This window comes from Zootoca vivipara, chromosome 2 (assembly GCF_965207765.1).
Source record: "Zootoca vivipara chromosome 2, rZooViv2.hap1.1, whole genome shotgun sequence".
Lineage (NCBI taxonomy): Eukaryota > Metazoa > Chordata > Lepidosauria > Squamata > Lacertidae > Zootoca > Zootoca vivipara.
Window position 1 is genome coordinate 108733313 of NC_142584.1, and position 22886 is coordinate 108756198.

At 46.1% G+C, this 22886-nt stretch overlaps 2 protein-coding genes across 2 annotated transcripts in view; both read right to left on the reverse strand.

Annotated features, from left to right (window-relative positions):
* Positions 1 to 354: 354 nt before the first annotated feature.
* Positions 355 to 9476, reverse strand: LOC118076117 (uncharacterized). Its single transcript, XM_060270955.2, has 8 exons — positions 9361 to 9476; positions 7833 to 8144; positions 5509 to 5802; positions 3786 to 3863; positions 2992 to 3202; positions 1905 to 1933; positions 1248 to 1315; positions 355 to 1128 (listed from the first exon to the last, which is right to left on the reverse strand). The coding sequence occupies exons 1-8, from the start codon at positions 9416 to 9418 to the stop codon at positions 1027 to 1029; spliced, it is 1152 nt and encodes a 383-aa protein (XP_060126938.2). The 5' UTR covers positions 9419 to 9476; the 3' UTR covers positions 355 to 1026.
* Positions 9477 to 15646: 6170 nt separating this feature from the next.
* Positions 15647 to 22886, reverse strand: part of ABHD16A (abhydrolase domain containing 16A, phospholipase) — a 42452-nt gene continuing 35212 nt past the window's right edge. Inside the window, exons 18-20 of the mRNA XM_035107034.3 lie at positions 20409 to 20507; positions 18454 to 18500; positions 15647 to 15976 (exon numbers count right to left, since the gene is read on the reverse strand). Of these exons, the coding sequence (XP_034962925.3) occupies positions 15893 to 15976; positions 18454 to 18500; positions 20409 to 20507 (230 nt within the window). The 3' untranslated portion in view covers positions 15647 to 15892. The remainder of the gene's footprint in view (positions 15977 to 18453; positions 18501 to 20408; positions 20508 to 22886) is intronic.

Here is a 22886-nt window from a genome sequence, read left to right on the forward strand (position 1 = left end):
AAAATGGATGTAAGGGGTTTGGTGGTAGATAACATCAACTCTCGTTTGACTTTATGTAGTACTGGATGAACCAACAGGACAGCTAAGCACATGCTCAGGACACCAGAAAAGCAGGAGCACAAAAAAAATTAAGAAATAATAATAATAATTTGACATTTGATTTTTTGAAAAATGAATGAAGTAGTCATAATGGGGGAGAAAATCAGAATTTTGTTAGATTTCTTTACAGTTCACTCCACACCCTTGCCCTGTCCCCCCCCCCCCCGTTCTATTTTTATTTATTACTTATTCCTACCTAAACCAGGGGGCACGGATACAAATTGAAATAATGTGAGGAAATCATGTGTTGCAATGTTTTACTTTTTAAAAAACAACAACTTTATTTTACAGTTTAGCATGGTTTTCATTTTGAATGAGGTGGCGGGCTGCACCATGACATTTTCAGTGCTTAGGGCCTCTAAAGGTCTTAATCTGGCCCTGACTGTGAGATTAAGGGAGATAAAGCATTTGATGGGAAAGGTGTGTGCACACACACTATACCTTTAAAACGCCTTAGAAGCACCATCATTCCCTCAAAGAATTCTGGGAGCTGTAGTTTACCCCTCACAGAGTTTCAGTTCCCAGCGCCGCTTTAACAAACTACAAGGCCCAGAATTCTTTGAGGGGGCAAGAATGCGCTTTGAATATGTCTTAAAATAGGGTTGCCATATTCCCCAAAGTGAAAATCCGAACAAAGTTGTTGAGCTTTTTCTTTTTCTTTTATAGTGTGTACACAGCCAGAGAGAGAGAGAGAGAGAGAGAGAGGCAGCAAGCAGAAAAGGTGACAAAAAGCAGGCCTGTTTAAAGGAAGCAGGAGGCTGGGGTGGCTTTCGGGGACATGGAGTCTGAGGAGCAAAAGTCATATGTGGTAACCTCTTGTTCACTGTTTCCGGAGGCTTTGAGAGGAAGCAGCAAAAGGAACTGTGCCGAGGAGATGTAGAAGTTGTGGTTGCCAATGTTAAAGTGTGGGTGTCGGAAGTGACGGCGTCAGACAATGACCGCGTACACCGTGCTGCTGTCTTGAGTGCAAGCAGAGGCGGATTTCCTCCGGGGATATTCCAGTTGTGCATAATGAAGGGAAGCAGGTCCCTGGGAGGAGAAGCCGGCAAGAAAAGAGAAAGGGTGATTTAGGGAGTGGAATGTGCAGCGCCTGCCCCGACTTATATCCTAGCCCCGAGCTCCGCCAGGAATGCCCAGCCGGTATTTACCTCCTCCAGACTCTTCCTCTTGTAAAGTTCCTCATTCACTCTGGCTGGATTTATCACAGAAGCGCAGCCTTGGGGTCGCCGTGGGATGAAACAAACATGAAATCGTTTATCAGTGCAATCTCTCTGGGCCGTTTGTGGAACTCCCCACTGTGGGAATTTCACGAGGAAAGATCCCTTCTCCCAACACGATGCTCTCCAGATATTGTTGGAGGAGTGCATCTCCCACCAACCCCTGACCACTGAACAGTTTGGAAGACGAATAATAATAATAATAATAATAATAATAATAATAATAATAATGTATTATTTATACCCCGCCCATCTGGCCGGGTTTCCCCAGCCACTCTGGGCAGCTTCCAACAGAAAAATAATAATCAATTAAACATTAAAAGCCTCCCTGAACAGGGCTGCCTTCAGATGTCTTCTAAAAGTCTGATAGTTGTTTCCCTCTTTGACATCTGTTGGGAGGGCGTTCCACAGGGCAGGCGCCACCACCGAGAAGGCCCTCTGCCTAGTTCCCTACAACTTGGCTTCTCGCAACGAGGGAACCGCCAGAAGGCCCTCGGTGCTGGACCTCAGTGTCTGGGCAGAATGATGGAGGTGGAGACGAAGCTTTTGTTAAATGGCAAAAGGAAGAACTTCTCATTCATTCCTCACCTGCCCTCTCCTTTCTTCCTCTCTGCTTCCTGGAAAGAAAATTGCAGGGGTCTTAGGGCTACATACATTTTATGGTCGACATGGCAACATCAGCAACAGCGGTACTCTGAACTAAACTCTCCATTTCTCCTGCACCTGTTTATTAAGTCATTAAGTCTTCATAATGTGTGTTTTTCCCCTATCCATGATGGGGATTGAGAATGACACACCATGATGTCATCATAATACAAGTGCCATTTCATTATACCTGCTGGTTCTAAGGGGTTGTTTTGATCTTAACCCCGCCTGGTACTAACAGGAAGGCCCAGATGTGTGTCAACATAGAGCAGGGATATGAAACTGTCTTGCATTAAAATGTCAGAGCACTGGTCTGTCTGCTGCAGGGATGAGGGAACCTATGGCTCGCCAGATATTGTTCAACTCCCATCAGCCCCAGGGGTGGGTCTACTCTGAAACTCATGAAACTAAAACTTCAGGGCCTCTAATCCTGGAGGAGCTCCAGAAGCAAATTTAGTCCACATTGCTTAAATTTTAGACACCCAAGCTCCACCACTGTTGTCAGCTTCTTCCTCCTTAGTCTCAGTGTTGACCTTGGAGGATGGGGACTAAACTAGAATGAGTTGGCTTCTCCTGTCATTGGCTTTGGCGCCACCTACTGTTGACCTCCTTGTCTCCCACCCTACCAGGCTCCATGGACACCAGACAGCACTGCGTTCACCGCCGTCAAGTCCATCCACGGACGTGGGTGGCGCTGTGGGTTAAACCACAGAGCCTAGGGCTTGCCGATCAGTAGGTCGGCGGTTCAAATCCCCGCGATGGGGTGAGCTCCCGTTGCTCGGTCCCAGCTCCTGCCCACCTAGCAGTTCGAAAGCACGTCAAAGTGCTAGTAGATAAATAGGTACCGCACCAAGCGGGAAGGTAAACGGCGTTTCCATGTGCTGCTCTGGTTTGCCAGAAGCGGCTTTGTCATGCTGGCCACATGACCTGGAAGCTGTATGCCGGCTCCCTCGGCCAATAACACGAGATGAGCGCCGCAACCCCAGAGTTGGTCACGACTGGATCTAATGGTCAGGGGTCCATGACTCACCTGGTTGCCGGCTGCCTCCTCCACATCCACACGGCTGTTCCAAAAGCAGCCAGGACCAGAGCCAGACCAAGGAACAGCAAGGCCCAAATCCAGATTTTGGTGCCCTTCACTCCACCGGCTTCTGCAGGCGCAGCGTCCGTAGTCTCGGCAGTGGCAGGACTTGGCGAGAGAAATGACACCAAATAGGGAGGCTGCTCAGCAGAAGCAGAACCTTCAGGGAAGGGTTTGGATATTGTTTTGAAATGAGGAACAAATGCCGCTTTTCACCCTAACCTCAAAATCGCCCGTTGGCCTTCCTTGGAAGCAAGAAGGCCAGCCAGTGTAAGCAGTCATAGATTCATAGAATTGCAGAGTTGGAAGGGACCCTGAGGGTCATCTAGTCCAACCCCCTGCAAAGCAGGAATCTCCATCCTGAGTTAGATGGTCCAATAGCATGACTCTGCATTAGCAGCTTCATATGCTCCTATGGACTTGGGATCTTCTGCAGGTGCTCTGGCAATATCTTTGGTTGGTCCTCACTCCTGAACCTCTGTAACATAATTGATCCCTCATGGTGGAATACCAGCCCTGAGATGCTGGGAATAGCACTTTTGTCAAGGGATAGTAGGAGACAATCCAGCTCAGGGCTACAGGCCTGGCTCTTGTGCATCCAAGATTCACATAACTGAAAGCATTTTCATTTAGGCAAGCCGACCCAGACAAAATGGCATGTGTGTTTGTTTCCTGACCTGCTCCGCTAAACCTTTTTTAGTTGAACTTCCTGGGGAGCTGAAACCTCAACTTTTTGTACGTACCTGAAGGAGCGTCTTCACCCCCATCGTTCAGCCCGGACACTGAGGTCCAGCTCAGAGGGGCTTCTGGCGTTTCCCTCCCTGCGAGAAGCAAAGTTACAGTGAACCAGGCACAGGGCCTTCTCGGTAGTGGTGCCCGCCGTGTGGAGCGCCCTCCCATCAGATGTCAAAGAAATAAACAACTATCTGACTTTTAGAAGACATCTGAAGGCAGCCCTGTTTAGGGAAGCTTTTAATGCTGGATTAATCATTTTAATATTCTGCTGGAAGCTGCCCAGAGTGACTGGGGAACCCCAGCCAGATGGGCGGGGTATTATTATTATTATTATTATTAACACTGCTTATCGCTACACATATAACAAAAAATGTAAGTATGTCATCACGCTGCAGTTCCCTTGATAGCCCACAGATGGCACTGAGAACTACAGCATGACCACAGACTTCTGAGAGCAGCTAGGTCACCACAGTGGTGTTGTAGGGTGAGGAGAAGGGAGATGGATATTTCATATTGTCATACCCTCCAATAAGTTGGGTCCCAAAACTGGGACCCGCATCTTCCTAGACATGCTTCCGCGCATGACACACGTAAGATCATGGAGCCCAAAAGACACGCTTTTTTGGGAGGCGTGCTCTCACATGAGAGCATGGAGCCCCCCAAAAGAAGAGGAGGAGGAGGAGGAGGAGGAGGAGGAGTTTGGATTTGATATCCTGCTTTATCACTACCCTAAGGAGTCTCAAAGTGGCTAGCATTCTCTTTTCCCTTCCTCCCCCACAACAAACACTCTGTGAGGTGAGTGGGGCTGAGAGACTTCAGAGAAGTGTGACTAGCCCAAGGTCACCCAGCAGCTGCGTGTGGAGGAACGGAGATGAGAACCCAGTTCCCCAGATTCTCTGCTGCTCCAGAGAAGTGGACACGGAGCAATGGATTCAAACTACAAGAAAGAAGATTCCACCTAAACATTAGGAAGAACTTCCTGACAGTAAGAGCTGTTCGACAGTGGAATTTGCTGCCAAGAAGTGTGGTGGAGTCTCCTTCTTTGGAGGTCTTTAAGCAGAGGCTTGACAGGCATATGTCAAGAATGCTTTGATGGTGTTTCCTGCTTGGCAGGGGGTTGGACTGGATGGCCCTTGTGGTCTCTTCCAACTCTATGATTCTATGATTATGAATCTACTGCTCTTAACCACTACACCACAAAAGCCATTTTGGGGCACTGTGAAAGATTGAGCCCCTGCAAAAGTGCTTTTTCTGGGGCGGGATAAATTGTGTGGGATCGCAGCGCCCAAAACGGCCATCATGCTTTTGCCTGAAAATGGGATATCTTGGTTTTACCAGGACACTTGCAAGGTAGGTATTGTTTTATACACAAAATGCTTAGAGGTTCCTGTTGATTTAAGTGGTATGTCAATCTTATCAAATCAAATGGAATAAGTAGCGTTGCACTAGGTGGGATTTCTTCCCTCCCTTTGGCACTGAGATGGAAAAAAGCTGTACCTACTGCAGTCTTCCTTTTCTGCGCAAGTCTTCAGCGCCTAGGTGGGGAAACCTGTGGCCTTCCAGATGTTTTTGGACTCCAACTCCCATCAACCCCAGCCAGCATCAGCCAATGGCCAGGGAGGATAGGAGTTGTAGTCAAAGAACATCTGGAGGGCCACAGGTTTTCCATGCTTGCTTTAATACAGAGGCTGGATGTAAGCTAGACAACCGCACAGAGTATTTCAAAATTACCTGCGCCCTTCTCTCGGACGGGTGGCTCCAAGCAAATTTCAGATACCCAAGTGTGATTGGCAAGAGAGTGACATTCCCAGCGCCCCCAAGCCCTCCGCCGGGTGGACAGTAATTGGACAAAGGACCCGAAATTGCTCTTCTCGAACCAGTGCTCGTTGCCCAGCGGTTTTGAGTTTAGCATCCAGCGAAAAGAGTTTGGCTTGAAGTTGCCTGGCGAGCGGCAGTGACGGCAGCTGAGTCGCAAAGAGGAGGCGTTGAGCCACCAGAAGGAGACGAAGACGTTGTTGTGGCAGCCTGGGGAGAGAAGAGGAAAAGGGAACAAATTAGCAGGCCGAGCTCCAGGTTCAAAGAGGTCCTCAGGAAAGCACCATATTTTCCTGTGTATAAGACGCCCCCATGTACGTCGACCTCTATGGTTCTGGCCTTTTTTTGCTAGCAATGGAGGGCATCTCTGATCTGCCATTAAACCTTACTCACAATGCCCCTACTGGAGCAATTATACACGGGCCAAATCCACACTATAATTTTAAAGCATTATAAAGCTCATTAAGGGTGCTTTTCCTCGGAGTGGTCAACCCCTCTTCCCAAGGAACTCTGGGAATTGTAGCTCTGTGAAGGGAACAGGGGTCTCCCAAGAACTCTCAGCGCCCTTAACAAACCGCAGCTCCCAGAATCCTTTGGGGGAAGCCATGACTCTCAATGTGGCGCCATAGCGCTGTCAATGAACAGAATTGTGCGGAGTTGACTATGATGACTCACTTGGCCATTCCAAGGCAAGGGTCAGTGCTAGGAGTCAGGAGGGGTGCTGTCAAGGTACTGGGACCCAGCAGAAACACAAGGGTGCTGTGTGCCAGCACCTGGCCTGATGAACAGCATCGCTTGGCTGAGGGCACTTGTGGGAGAGATCCTAGAAGTGGCTGCATTTATTATGCTAATTTTTTGCTAGCTGCCTTCCTATAGCTTAAGATGGTGGGCTTGCAGCTGCTGTGAGAAGAGGATAAAAGGCCATGATAAAAAGAGCAGAGATCCCCAGATATGGAAAGAAGATAAAAGTCCCTACCAGAGAAGGATGGCAAGCCAAGTTGATGGATTATGCCGAAATGGCTAAAATGACCAGAAGAATCAGATACCGGGAAGACCAAAATTTTAATAGGGAATGGGGAATGGGGAAATTTTATAACTTACCTTAAAAACCATTGTAAACCGTTAAAATTGTTACAGTGATAGGATTGGGATAACACTTGTAATTTAATGGTGAATTTTGGATACAATGGAGAAGTAAAAGATTTGGATTATTATCAAAGATGCAGGAGGAAATGAGTAACAGTAGGACACACAATGGGGAGGAGGGAAGTCCAGGAGATTCTCTGGAATCTTGTTTCAATGTTGTATGTTGGATACATGGCTGTAAAATTTTAATCTGAAAACCGAATAAATATATTTTATTTTTTAAAAAAAAGAAGAGCAGAGATCAAGAAACGAAGGAGAGACGTATTAGCCAAATGGAAAGCAAGAGGGTGCACGAGGGATGAGCCTTTTAAACAGCCCCCCACTTGGGCAATAAGATTCCTGCACTGCAGGGGGTTGGACTAGATGACCCCCGGGGTCCCTTCCAACTCTCCAAATCTGTAATTCTGTCGCAAGCCAAGAACAAGGTGGCCTTGTCTTCTGTGTTACAGAGGCCACTCTTCTATTCAGGGCCAGATTTAAGTAATTGTTGAATTGAAGTACAGTTAAGAAGTAGTATATTAATAGTGAAATGCAATTAAGAAGAAGTATATTAATAGTGAAATAATTATTAAGCTCTATCTTAAAATGATTGAGGGCCCATGTCTTACATCATAGGAGCCTACGCAACACCAAACACTGTTGCTGTATGTAGGTTTTATTTTATTTGTTTTTTTTATCTTATATTTTGGAAATTTACATCCAGTTTTTTCCTCCTTTAATTTTTTGGGGGGCCCCCAAGGGAGTGGGGCCCTAAGCTACAGCTTGTTTAGCATACAGTGGTACCTCGACTTAGGAAGATGATCCGTTCCACGGCCGTCTTCGTAAGTCGAAGTCTTCGGTTGTCGAAGCGCCACTTCTGCGCCTGCGCCGACCGCGCGCACCGCTTTGCACAGGCGCAGAACTGCACGCGGGGCAAAAAGACTCCCAGGGTTGTCGCCTTCGGAAGTCACAACCTTCGGAAATCGAATCGTTCGGTTGTCGAGGTACCACTGTGTTTGTAAATCCGGCACTGCTTCTATTTCAAGAAGTCCCATGTTTGAAGGTCATTGGAGAGAAGGCAGACTCTTGTTATTATTTGAGAAACATACCGGTACCTGCGGTCACCTCCAGCACGGTACGAGTCTCCAAGCCGTTGGGCAAACGGCAGACGTAGGTGCCTGAATCGCTCATGACCAGATTCCGGAGGGCCAGGGACCCTGATGTCTGGTTTGCCAGCCGCTCCTTGAACCGAATAGGAAGCACTTCATTCCCAGTAAGGCTCCAGGTTATTTCTACGTAACCCCTTTGGACCTCGGCACACCTGGAACTCAGAGGGAGCCAAAACCAACGGGTTCGGGGGCTCACGGACTCGCAGGGAAGCGTGGCCTGCTCCCCAGAAGCGCGGACAATTCTCTCGGGGACGAAAGCTGGTGGAGAAGAGAAATGGAAGTCTTGACGTCTCCTCTGCCCAAGCCCCATCCCTCCTCACCCCACACTTGCAAGCCCCCCCCCCCAAGCAACAAAGGCAGCTGCCTTATACCGAGTCAGACCATCAGTCCATCTGGCTTAGAAGTGTCTACACTGGCTGGCAGCAGCTCTCTGGGATTTCACACACAATTATATCCCAGCCCTACCTAGAAAGTCCAGGGATTGAACCTGGAAACCTCTGGATGCGAGGCAGGTGTTCTGCCACGGAGCTGTGACTCTGTACTTCTGATCCGCCCTCTTGATTCAATCTTTGCTTTGGAGAGTCTGCTGTCTGGCTTATTTGAGCCTTGTCTTCCTTTATTTCTTCATTTATGATTTTCAATTTTATACATTTCAGTATTTTTACAATCATTTTAACGTTTCTAAACTTGACTTCCTTCCGCCCTCTTTCTGCGGTCCCTTTATTTTATTTTATATTTTTTTGCATATTCCAAATTAATCTTAACTTACTCATTTATCCATCTACTTTAAATATATACTCATATAAAACTGCAGGTTATTACAACAACCCTGCCAATGTTCTTATCTGTTTATTTGTAAATATTCAATAAACCATTTCCATCTTTCATTTAAAAGTTTGTTATCTTGATTTCTTATTTTTTTCTGGTGAGTTTTGCCATTTCTGCATTTTCCATAAGTTTTTGTATTCGGTCTTCTTTTGCTGGGTATAAAATTTAAAATAAAAATAAAAATAAAATTTAAACAATAAAATTTTGCTGGGACTTCTTCTTTCAGATTTTGGGCAAGTAACATTATTGCCACTGCAGTTGCATACATGAATAAATTTAGGTAGTTCTGTCCCTATAATTCCCAAAAGCCTTGTATTCCTGCCCTGCCCTTCCTCTCAGTCACTTTCTGACTTGGCAACAGCAGACCCCTCCATGCCAGGATTCTTCAAACGCTTTATTCACAAGCATCAACACGGCGCCCACTTTTCATTATTTAACCATACAGATCTGTGTCCTGTTCTCTGTTCTCCCATGCCAAACCTTTCACTTACCAAAAAAATCCCAAAAAAATCCTATATATAAAGAAATAAAATAATCCTGCTGATTACATCCGTGTTTGGAAAGCAAACATTCGGGGCCAAATGACATCTTCTCCCAACCACCACCCATCCTTCTCCTTCTTGATCCTCACAGAAGGATCTATTACCGTTCTCTTTCCTCAGGACGAATAATCCTATCAGTATCCTCAGCCAACAAAACTCCATATTGTTCAGTGCTCTGCCATTTATTTCATAACAATAATTCCCGAAGCGAGAGGGTGAACTGCGCTGAACAGGAAGGAAAGCATTATTCACCAAGAAATGTTATCTCTCCCTGTGGTGGTGTCTTGGGCTTTTCTAAGAAAAGTCAAAGGGAAAAGAGCTACATTTAATCACCTCCCGGCAGACACAGTATAACTGGATGTGAGCCAGTGTGGTGTAGTGGTTAAGAGAGGTAGGCTCGTAATCTGGGGAACCGGGTTGGCGTCTCCGCTCCTCCACATGCAGCTGCTGGGTGACCTTGGGCTAGTCCTTACCTTCCAAGTTTCGGACTGCAGAATCCGGGACCGGCAGCCGTGTGACACCGGAAGTTGCGTCGACGTAACTTCCGGTGTCGCTTTGCCCTTCTATGGGCACCAAAAATGGCTACCGCCGGCTTCAAAAGTAGCTTCTACGCATGACCGGAAGTGCATTGACGCAACTTCCGGTGTCGGGCCGCCCATCTATAGGCACCAAAATGGCCGACACCGGAAGTCACATCTACGCACTTCCAGTCATGCGTTGAGGCAACTTTTGAAGCCGCCGGCAGCCATTTTTTGTGCCCATAGAAGGGCAAATCAGAAAAAAATGGCTGCCGGCAGGAGAAAATAATGGAGAAAACGGGAGACGAAGTGATATGGGGGACCACCGGGAAAAGGTAAGTAAAAACGGGGGTTTCCCGGGGGAAACGGGAGACTTGGCAGCTATGGGCTAGTCATACTTCTCTGAAGTCTCTCAGCCTCACTCACCTCACAGAGTGTTTGTTGTGGGGGCGGAAGGGAAAGGAGAATGTTAGCCGCTTGGAGACTCCTTAGGGTAGTGATAAAGCGGGATATCAAATCCAAACTCTTCTTCTCTTCTTCGCCGGAGAGGAGAATGAGAGCCTGGAAGGCTGGCTCACAGTCATTTAGGATTATTTTCTATTCGCCCAAAAATGGAAATCTCAAGAGTTATCCTCGATTGCGGAGTGGCAGGCGAAGATGTTGGATTATATGGAAATGGCCAAACTGACGTGGAGAATCCGGGAACGGGATGATACGAAATTCAATAAAGAGTGGAGTAAATTTGTGGACTATGTGAAGGATAATTATAAGAATTTAAAAACACTGGCGGGATTGTAATAGATCCTACAATGTTGATTTGGTATTGAAAAGTGATAAAATGTGCGAGTAGATTGAAATAGATTACCTGCTGAGGGAGAGGAGGAAGTCAAAGCTTGGCAAAGCTATTTGTTGTATATGTGTTGATTATAATTTGTTTGATGTCAATGAATATGAGAAAATACTAAAAAATTATTGGAAAAAATGATTTTTTTTCTATTTATGCCCCCTTCCTCATCTCTGAGGGCTTTAGGAAAACAACACTCTGTTCCTGATGGAAGATGCTACCAAATTCCGAAGTACGACATTTACCACGTTTCGAAATGATAGCACACCTTCCGACATTTCTCCGATGAAAATAAGAGATGTCCCATTCTGTAATGATAATTGTACTTTTTATACCCCACACAACTGGGTTGCCCCAGCCACTCTGGGCAGCTTCCAACATATATAAAAATTTAAGAAAACATTAAACATAAAAAACACCTTCCCTATACAGGATTGCCTTCAGACGGCTCGGGGGTCATAGAACTCCACACCCTCCAACATTTCTGCAATGAAATAGGGACATCCTAAGGGAAAGTGGGACATTCCGGGATCAAATCAGAAACTGGGATGGCTTCTCTAAATCAGGGACATCCCTGGAAAAATAGGGACACTTGGAGGGTCTGTAATAGACATTACCATCTGAGAATGGGTTTAAAATTCAGAGTTTAAAACTCAGAGTTTAAAATTCAGTCATTTTACCACTTAGGCGAACCTCTTTAGCAAACAGCACTATACATATAAAGTATTATGATGCTACTTTTTATGGTCATGGCTTCCCCCCCCCCCCAAAAAAGGAAGAATCTTGGGAACTGTAGTTTGTTATGGGTGCTGAGGGTTGTTAGAAAACCCCTATTCCTCCTCCCAGAGCTACGATTCCCAGAGTGCTTTAGCAACCAATCCCTCTTCCTAGGGAACTCTGGGAATTGTAGCCTCTCAAGAACTCTCAGCACCTTTAAGAAACTACAATTCCCAGGTGGTAAAGCCAGGACTGATAAAAGTGGTATCATAGTGCCTTGAACAGAGATGGCCAAGCAACAGTATGAGGATACCATAAACAGGGAGCAAATGAATGCTTTCATTATATGACACGTGGGAGATGCAACAAAATGGTGCAGTGTGGAATGTTACTTTGCGGGATCCCTCCCCACCACCTTCAAAAAAGGTGGTGGAAGACTTTTTCTATAAAGAAGGTATAAGTTCAAAATGGGTGATCTGTTTAAATTAAAATGCATAAGCTGAATAAGTAATTAATAATATAAAAGACAATAAGATGTGAGATATGATAAAGAATCTAAATGACAGAAGAAATTTCATATAATAAGGGAACCGATATTAAATGTTTGGAGGTATTTTTTTTTTGTTCTTATCTTTTTCCTTTTTTCTATTTAATTCGATTTTTTTCTTTTTTCTTTTTCTTTTTCTTTTCCCTTTTCTCCTCTTTTTTGTGCTTTTTTTGTACTGATTATGTTTGATTATGGTATGTAATGTTGTGTTATTATCGATTATGTTTGATTATGTTATGTTGAAATAATTTGTGTTGATATGTAAATTTTTAATTAAGAAATAAAGACAATTAAAAAAAAAAGTTGTTAGCACCCTGCGGCTACTAAACTGGCCTGTTTTTGCCTAACTTTGCTTTTCCACAACAAGGGCACCTGCAAATTTGCAAGTGGAATGAGGGTGTAGAGGGCAACTAAAAAGAGAGACATTAAAGTGCCAATGAGGGTGCAATGAATGAAGCCAAACTTTTTTGTTGTTGCCATATTCTAGGTTTTACAAGGAAAGAACATATAGGACCCGGGGGGGGGGGGACGACTGTCATCGTGAACAGTGCAATCTTTGTTTGTTTCAGCACTTAAGAGATGCTCCAAGCGGTTGCAGCTGTCCGCCCTGGAAGTGGTCTCTAAACTCTTACAAATTCTGCTGTGCTGTCTTTGCTGACTTTGCATAAATTGGATTTTATGCTGAATCACCATTTTGAGCAGTGCGGAACCACAGACCTATAACAAGAAGGGTGTTAAGCTACGCGCACATTGGCCCACCTAACGCTGCTTCTCTAGTCATATACCCTTCGACCTCAACACTCTTGGCGCAGCCTAGAATTGGATTAGTCCCGTTTTTCATTTTGTTTTTGCTGAGCTTCGGAATTACGAGGGAGCACTGAAGCAGAATTGGTGCAGCGGGTGAGTTCATGGCCTGTGTCCGTTCTCTTGGGCCGATGCCTTGCCAGGGGTATCTCTGTCTCACTTGCTGCCAGAGCCTAGGAGACCCCAGAGGGCAGCCCCCACCAGTGGGCAGAGACCACCAGGGCCTCCTATTCACTGAGAGGCCTCCATACGAACTGCCCAGGCTGGCGCCCCAGACAGGTGAAGTTGGTGCTAACACAGCAAAAACAATGCAGGAGGCAGCAGTTACGAGTCTCTGCAGCCACAGCAGGCGCTGCGATTCCCAAGTGGTTTGACTTCACCTCCAAAGGCGCAATCCGCTGTCTTTCAAGACAGATGCCAACCATATCGCTGTGCACTGCCCTGGTATTTTGCGAGAGGGCAGTGCATATAAATACTTTTTTAAACCAACAGAACCCATAATTTGTGGCTGGTAACCCCACTGAGCCTAGGGCTTGCCGATCAGAAGGTCGGCGGTTCGAATCCCTGTGACAGGGTGAGCTCCCATTGCTTGGTCCCAGCTCCTGCCAACCTAGCAGTTCGAAAGCACGTCAAAATGCAAGTAGATAAATAGGAACCGCTACAGCGGGAAGGTAAACGGCGTTTTCATGTGCTGCTCTGGTTTGTCAGAAGCGGCTTTGTCATGCTGGCCACATGACCTGGAAGCTATACGCCGGCTCCCTTGGCCAATAATGCGAGATGAGGGGCAACCCCAGAGTCGGTCACGACTGGACCCAATGGTCAGGGGTCCCTTTACCTTTAACCGTCAGCAACCTTTTCCTCCAATTTGCCCAAACGTGTCTTAAAAGCACTCAAGTTGGTGGCCCCCTGGCCAGAGGAGCTTCCCCCATCTTTAACCTTAGCCCTGCTAAGTTGGTTTGAGGAGGAAGGCAAAAAAAATAGTTTCAAGATGCCCCACTTAACGGCAGTGATAAAAAGCGTCATCTCTTCCCTCCGTCTCCGAGAATTGCCTTAGTATTGCACAGGTAGTTGTTTCTTCTTCTTCTTCTTCTTCTTCTTCTTCTTCTTCTTCTTCTTCTTCTTCTTCTTCTTCTTCTTCTTCTTCGATCACTTGTGAGTCCATAAGTGACTGTGGAGGCCAGTTCTGGATCCACACGTCCTTCCACAGTGGAGACACAGGTCACGGTGAGGGTTTGCCAAGCGTGCCTTCCTCTTAGCACGTTTCTTCCTTTCGTCCGGAGTTTGAGCGTCTTCAAAGCCCACGGCACCTTTGGGTAAAGGCTGTTCTCCAATTGGAGCGCTTGCAGGTCCATGTTTCCCAGTTGCCAGTGTTTATACTACCTTTTTTAGATTTGCCTTTGTATTTTAGCTGTGTTTTCAGTATGCCATCGGTTAGACGGAATGTTCTGCCATCAAGGCCATAAGACCAGATAGGATGTTTATACAGCAGGTCAGGATATGTTCTATTTGATGGCCAGCAGGATGCTTGATACGTAAGGGGTTTTTTTTGCATTAGATACCAACCACAGCTCTAAGGAAGTGCCTTATATGGGTATGCTAAGGAAGTGCTTTAAATGGGTATGCTATAGAAATGCTAAGTTTTTCTTAGAAGAGGAAGAATCATAGAATCATAGAGTTGGAAGAGACCACAAGGGCCATCCAGTCCAACCCCCTGCCAAGCAGGAAACACCATCAAACCATTCCTGACAGATGGCTGTCAAGCCTCTGCTTAAAGACCTCCAAAGAAGGAGACTCCACCACACTCCTTGGTAGCAAATTCCACTGCCGAACAGCTCTTACTGTCAGGAAGTTCTTCCTAATGTTTAGGTGGAATCTTCTTTCTTGTAGTTTGAATCCATTGCTCCGTGTCCACTTCTCTGGAGCAGCAGAAAACAACCTTTCACCCTCCTCTATATGACATCCTTTTATATATTTGAACATGGCTATCATATCACCCTTTAACCTTCTCTTCTCCAGGCTAAACATACCCAGCTCCCTAAGCCGTTCCTCATAAGGCATCGTTTCCAGGCCTTTGACCATTTTGGTTGCCCTCTTTTGGACACGTTCCAGCTTGTCAGTATCCTTCTTGAATTGTGGTGCCCAGAACTGGACACACTACTCCAGGTGAGGTCTGACCAGAGCAGAATACAGTGGTACTATTACTTCCCTCGAACAGGATGCTATACTCCTATTGATGCAGCCCAGAATTGCATTGGCTTTTTTAGCTGCTGCATCACACTGTTGACTCATGTCAAGTTTGTGGTCTACCAAGACTCCTAGATCCTTTTCACATGTACTGCTCTCATGTAGTCTTATAAGGACATACGGAAGCTTATTGTGTCCATGCTTTATTGGTTTACATTTGTAATGCCAAATGTTGTCTGGAAAAGGTATATAAACCCAGAGCACTGATGCTCTGGGGCTCAATTTTTTAGGAAGTATCCTGAGTCACTGCTTGCTGTCAGCAAACAATAAATTACTTTACTTTTCTCTATTGCTGCGTGGTGAAGTTTCCTTCAGCCTGGGAGTCCCACTCAGGACTGCTACATCTTGAGAGAGTCTTTAACCATATTTTGTTGACCACAAGTATTATGCTTTCCATTTTTTTTAGTTTGGAATAGAGTAGTTGCTTTGGAGGACGATAATCAGGCATCTGCACAACATGGCCAGTCCAACCAAGTTGATGTTGAAGAATCATTGCTTCGACACTGGTGATCTTTGCCTCTTCCAGTACACTGGCATTAGTTTGCCTGTCTTCCCAAGTGATGTGAATTCTTTTTGGGAGACACCGTTGATGGAATCTTCTAAGAGATGGTGTTTATAAGTGGTCCGTGTTTCACAAGCATACAGCAATGCTGGCAGGCCCCTTACTCACCACCCACCTTCTCCAACTTACATGGGCTAGGAAAAGACTCAGTAAGTATAAAAAAATACCATCTTTATTGTGAACCTCTACAACTGTGTGTGGTTTTATTTTCTGGGCGAAGGAGGGTGTTGGAGGATAAATATTACAGGGGAGAGGAAGCAGATTTACAGCTTGCAGCAGAAGCGTAGCAGAGATGATCAGACTCACTCACACACACACACAAAAGAAGAGCAGATGCACTACGTGGGATGGGCAGATGTCAATACAGGAGGCCTTGATTGGCGCAGGGGTGATGGAGGTGCTATAAGCTCCAAGGGAGGTGAAATTCCTGGGGAGGGAGCGGTGTGCAGTGCGTCGCTTCAAAATTTTGGAGGTGCTTCCGGGCCTGTGGAGTGAGGAAGGAGAGAAAACAAGGTTAAAATGGATTTCCAAGGATGGGATGAGGAAGGGAGTGGGGAAACAACATGCAAACCTGGGCAACGGAAGCAATAATCCTCTAGCTTTGCCGGAGAATCAGTAACCAATTGTGAGGACACCGGGGGGGGGGGGGGAATGGAAGGACACAATCCGAGGGCAGTACAGGAAAAGATGCTGAGCTTTGTGATCTCTGCTGCTCCCCCCCAAAAAAAAAAACTGGTCAGAGGTGAAACTAGGGGTGGGCAAATTTCTCCTTTCTCCTGTTTTCAGTTCATGTTTCTGCACAGTTTGCAATTTTGTTTTATTCTTTTAAAAGTCTCCACAAATTTTTTCTTTCTCCTAATCAACAGGGTTTGCATATAATTATGCCTAATAAGTTTTTGCAAGGAACTCCCCCCATTAACACATTTTTGTATGTTATTTTCACCAATATGTACACATTTGTACACATTTTGCCTTTACATACACACACACACACACACACACACACACGGTTGGAGAAGAATGAATTTTGAAGGACGGTAGTGTTTTGGTTTGTGCTGGGAAGCACAAATTATATTAACATGAGAATCAAACTCCTCCCTTCTCCCCAGGCAAAACCCAGAACTGCTTTTGTTGCCTGCTGGGCAGACCACAATTTTCTGCTTTGATGATCACTCGTAGCAGAGTAAGATTGTCTTCCATGAACACGGTCTTAACAGTGAGTCCGTAAATGACTGTGGAGGCCAATTCTGGATCTACACGTCCTTCCACAGTGGGGACATTGGTTTCCAGGCGGGAGTTGATCACGGTGAGGGTTTGCCAAGCGCACCTTCCTCTTAGCACATTTCTCCCTTGCGTCCTGAGATCGAGTTTCTTCAAAGCCCATGACACCTTTGGTAAAGGCTGTTCTCCAACTGGAGTGCTCGCAAGCCAGTGTTTCCCAGTTGTTTCCCAGTGTTTCCCAGTTTTAAAGATTTGCCTTGAGACAGTCTTTAAACCTCTTTTGTTGACCACCAGCATTACACTTTCCATTTTTAAGTTTGGAATAGAGTAGTTGCTTTGGAAGACGATCATCAGGCATCCGCACAACATGACCAGTCCAACGGAGTTGATGTTGAAGAATCATTGCTTCGACACTGGTGATCTTTGCTTCTTCCAGTACACTGATATTAGTTCGCCTGTCTTCCCAAGTGATGTGGAGAAATTTTCAGAGACACCGTTGACGGAATCTTTCGAGGAGTTGGAGATGGCATTTATAAGCGGTCCATGTTTCACAAGCATACAGTAAGGTTGGTAGGACAACAGCTTTGTAAACAAGCATTTGGGTTTTGCTGCCTGCAGGGCAGACCACAATACCAGCACACAGGCCACTGCTTCCCAGGGCCCCTTTCCCTTGAGGCCAGTTCCACTTACACTGAACCCAGGCAAGGGCTGATGGCAGCTGCCATGCCTACTTCAAGAGTGATCTGCCCCCTTCATGCCGAAAGGGGCCATTTCAAGCCAATAGAGAGCGATCACAGTCAGCAGTGATGGAACAAGCCATGTGCTCCATTTGGTCCTCTGTATGTTGATGGACTCCAGCTCCCAACATCCCTGACCATTGGTCATGCTGACCATGGCTGATGGGAGCTGGGAGTCCAGTAACATCTGGTGACGTCCCCAATCCCTGACCTAGAGGAAGAGGATTCCATCTCATCTGCCAGGGCTTTCCAGACTTGGGTCTCCGGCTGTTTTTGGACTACAATTCCCATCATACCTGACCACTGGTCCTACTACCGTAGCTACGGACGCTGGGAGCAGAATTCAAAGTGTTGGTGTTGACCTTTAAAGCCCTATACGGCCTCAGCCCAGTATATCTGAAGGAGCGTCTCCACCCCCATCATTCTGCCCGGACACTGAGGTCCAGCGCCGAGGGCCTTCTGGCAGTTCCCTTACTGCAAGAAGCAAAGCTACAGGGAACCAGGCAGGGGGCCTTCTCGGTAGTGGCACCTGCCCTGTGGAATGTCCTCCCATCAGATGTCAAAGAGATAAATAACTACCTGACATTTAGAAGATATCTGAAGGCAGCCCTGTTCAGGGAAGTTTTTAATGTGTGAAATGTTAATGTATTTTAAATCTTTGTTGGAAGCCACCCAGAGTGGCTGTGGAAACCCAGCCAGATGGGCGGGGTACAAATAAATTGTTGTTGTTGTTGTTGTTTGTTTGTTTGTTTGTTTGTTGTCCAAAAGCAGCTGGAGACCCAAGTTTGGAAAGCCCTGGCTCAGTCGGTATAACATGAGACTCTTAAATCTCAGGACCATTCACTGCATGGCATCCTGGGGATGATGCCGCAGGCAGGACCCTGAGATCTGAAGAGCTTTGTGGTCATTCATCATGGAAAGCAGTATACAAGAACCCTAAATAAATAGACAGCCCTAGCTCCAACAGGGCAATTGAGGAGGGGCGATGTGTCTTGGAACTCACCAGGAACAGTGCAAGCTGCCGTCTCCCTTCAGACGTCATGTCATCACCTTGTTTGGAAAAAAAAAGAATAAAGGGATGAGGTTAACGGGATTGAAACAGGCAGCCAGGACTGGTATAGTCAACCCAACACAGTCCAGCTTGCCTCTTCTATGGGGATAATTTGATACCACAAAATGTGGGGATAGATGGCTTTAAAACCGCATAATTTACTAACCACTCTACATCTGTACAGATACCAGAGGGGTGGGGGAGGTACAACACCATACAAACCGTGATAACAAAACCACAGAATAGCTAGCTGTCAGCCCACAGGAGAAGCTAAAACTGCAAAGCAGGCTAATAAGAAAGCCGAGGTAATTTTAAGCTGTTTTAGTATTTTAACTTTCCCATGTTTTAAAGTATGGTTTCAATCTTTCCCTGATTTTATGGTTTCATCTATTTGTAAACCGCCGCAGCGGGTGGCGCTGTGGTCTAAACCACTCAGCCTCTCGGGCTTGCCGAACGGAAGGTTGGTGGTTTGAATCCCTCGACGGGGAAAGCTCCCGTTGCTCGGTCCTAGCTCCTGACAACCTAGCAGTTCAAAAGCACACCAATGCAAGTAGATAAATAGGTACCACTGTGGCGGGAAGGTAAACGGCGTTTCCATGCGCCCTGATTTCGTCACAGTGTCCTGCTGTGCCAGAAGCGGTTTAGTCATGCTGGCCGCACGACCCGGAAAGCTGTCTGTGGACCTGAAGGCGAGATGAGTGCCGCAACCCCATAGTCGAATTCGACTGGACTTAACCGTCCAGGGGTTCTTTACCTTTCCCTAAACCGCTTTGGGGTTTTGTTTTGCAATCAGGCAGTGTGTATAAGTTTTATGAAATAAACAATCAGTGGGAAATAGGGTTATCGATAATGACTCGTCATTTCCACATTCAGAGGCAACGTGCCGCCGACTACCAGTTACTGGGGAAAACAAGTGAGTAGAGTTGTCTTGTGTTCATGCTCTGCTTGGGGGCTTCCCACAGGCCTCTGGTCGCCCATTGAAGGAAACAGGATGCTAGGCTAGATGGACCTTTGGCATGAGCCAGAAAGGACCCTCTTACATTTTCACCCCCAGGTCCTGGTTTCATTGGCCCCACCTCATATGCTTTCCCAGGCATCATGAGCCAGCCTAGACACCGTTCCATCCAAGGAGGAGGGGCAGATCAAATTAATGGACTAAGCTGAAATGGCAAAACTTGCTGGAAGAATAAGAAACCAAGAACTTTAAAAAAAGAATGGGGAAGATTCGTGGAATGTCTGAAAAAAAGCTTTTGTAAACAACTAAGCTCATTAGCAGGACTAATCTAAAACAAGCAGTTACATATTTACTAAGGAAGAGAAAGGGAGTAATTAATTAAGCAGAACAGAGTGAGAGATGCAGTAATGAAAATTTAAAAATAAGATATCACATAAAGGGGGGAGGGAAGTCAAACTGCATTTTTATTGGAAAACTTAATTTGTATAAAATTCAATGAAAATTCATTAAAATTGTGGGGTTTTTTGGGGAAATTATATATACAGCTGACCAGTTTCCTGCATTATCTGCTCCACTTACTATTGGGGCCCATTCCTAAAGTTTTCAACTTCCTCGTGGATAATTGCCACTCAAGTTCCCCCCCTTCAAATAGTCTTCATTGGCACCTCTCACACCCACCCATTCCAACACTGAGTGGTCTGTTCTAAACTCCCCATTGGCCAAGTTACGTTCAAAGGGACGGGTGGCTCCAAGTTAATCACTGGCTAATTCCTGGACAGGTACCATGAAGGACAACGCCCCCGGCCAATCATCCTCATCCTTACTCTTCTGGTGGCTAACGTGGCCGCTAGCCAGTTCAAGCCCGATTGGTCATTATCCCATAACCCGTTTCCATTTCCCTTCCTTGTTATTCCCTCCTGGTTGCTCTTTCCCCCTCTAGCACAGGCCTCACCGACACTCCAGGGGAAATCGTCTCCATCTTCGGCTTTGTACGACTTCAGGACAGACAGGCACCAGTCATCCTCCACTTCGTAGCGGCTATAAACAGAGGCTGCAGGGGCAAGGAAGAAGTTAGAGCGAGTGAGGGCCTGGCTGCCTGAATGTCGGTAGGTTTTCAGAGCCAAGTGCGCTGCCTTAGCGGCTACATGGCAAGTTTCTAGACACACTGTGGCACATCTGGGAATTCTAGTTTATTTAATAACTTTTTACCCTTGCAGAGGCGGTTAATTTGGGTCCAACTTTAGCCCCACTCTCTCTCTCTCTCTCTCATCTTTGGCCACACACCTTCTTTTTGAAAAGACAACTGAGCATACCAATGGGGAATGCATTTCAGTTGACAGGCTGCATTCTCTGCTGGGCCACCTTCCAGTATCCATATGCCGGCGGTGGGCAGGGCCAGGGAAAAGAGGGAGTATTTTTTTAAAAAAATATATAAAAATCTTTGCACAGTGGGAAAGTTTTGATAAACATTCCCACGTCCCTCTCGTCATCCATTCAGGCAAGCAAGAGGCGTTGTCAGAGTAATCAGGGTTCACAGACACATTCCAGCCGGGCAAAGTTGTATGGCCCAGGGAGAGTCTAGAGGGGTTGCATACAGCTCCTGGTCCAGAGGTTCCCCCACGCTATTGTACAGAGGGTGCTATTCCCTTCTGTTGAGCAACTGCGGTTGTCAAAGAGAAAGCCGGCAGTAAATCACACCGTTCAAAGTTGGAATTAACTCTTAAAAACCAGAAGCCCTTTTTGCTTGGAATTGTAGGAGATGAGATCCCAAAGAAAGATTGTACATTCTTTTTGTATGCCCCAACAGCAGCCAGATTACTAATAGCCAAATTTTGGAAACTGCAAGAGATGCCTACTATAAATGACTGGCAGGTGAAGATGTTGGATTACATGGAACTCGTCGAGATGACTGGAAGGATCCGCGACCAGAAGGAGGAGAAGGTAGAAGAAGATTGAAAGAAATTTAGAGAGTATCTGAAGAAATATTGCAGTATTTACCTTTAAGGAAGTGTAGTTAGGTTTTCGGTAAAGCATAAGATAGATAGAATGGATAGTTATAGATTTTCTTTTTATTTTAGTTCAAGATTTTAGAAGAGGAACCTGCTAAATGTGTTCAATGGACAATGTAGCGCAGAGGGGGGGACTGAGGGAAGTCCCAATATAATGAAAGTAACAATGTGACGAATTGTGGAATTTATTATGTTCTGTTTGCGTGTTGTGTTGTGTTTGTTGTTATTCTATAAAATTAAATAAAAATCATTTAAAAAACAAAGTTGGAATTAACTCTTTATTAGTAAAAACACACACCACGATATTCACTTGGCTGAGCATCAGACCAAATGAGGACAGCAGCTCATTCCGGTAGGTCTTACCCCAGGCTTCCTCAACCTTGGCCCTCCCTCCAGATGTTTTTGGCCTACAACTCCCATGATCCCTAGCTAGCAGGACCAGTGGTCAGGGTTGATGGGAATGGTAGTCTCAAAACATCTGGAGGGCCGAGGTCTTACCCCATGCATCAGTTACAGAGACTGAAAGTCCCTACCTCCCCACAGCTAAGACCCCTCCTCTCCTGAGCTTTCCCCAAGCAATTGGAGACTGCACCTGTATGCAGCCAAACTCTCCTCTGCCCTTTTCATGCCTTGTCTGGTTCTGGGACTCCACTGGGGGGGGGACCTTGTTGCAGAAGGGGGAGACACCTGCGACTCTACACCAGCCTGACTCATCCCCAGAACGGTCCCCTAACTCGCTCCCAAAGAATGATGATGGGGTGATGGGGGGCTCCTTCCTAGATGTGAGTGCCCCTCCCCAAGCCTGAACCCTTATAAATCAAGTGTTGCCCCGCCTCATTCGGTAAAATTTTAAAGCTTTTGGAGGTACTTCTGTACCGCTGCTAACTTTTATGCTTGTGCGCAATACCTGGCCCAACCTAAGGCACTATTACAGATTTGCACAAGGGCAGGCAACGTGATTCTTGGGAGAAAAGCGATGACAAACCTAGACAGCATCTTAAAAAGCAGAGACATCACCTTGCCGACAAAGGTCCATATAGTTAAAGCTATGGTTTTCCCAGTAGTGACATATGGAAGTGACAGCTGGACCATAAAGAAGGCTGATCGCCGAAGAATTGATGCTTTTGAATTATGGTGCTGGAGAGTCCCATGGACCGCAAGAAGATCAAACCTATCCATTCTAAAGGAAATCAGCCCTGGAAGGACAGATCGTGAAGCTGAGGCTCCAATACTTTGGCCACCTCATGAGAAGAGAAGACTCCCTGGAAAAGACCCTGATGTTGGGAAAGATTGAGGGCACAAGGAGAAGGGGAGGACAGAGGATGAGATGGTTGGACAGTGTTCTCGAAGCCACCAACATGAGTCTGACCAAACTGCAGGAGGCAGTGGAAGACAGGAGTGCCTGGCGTGCTCTGGTCCAT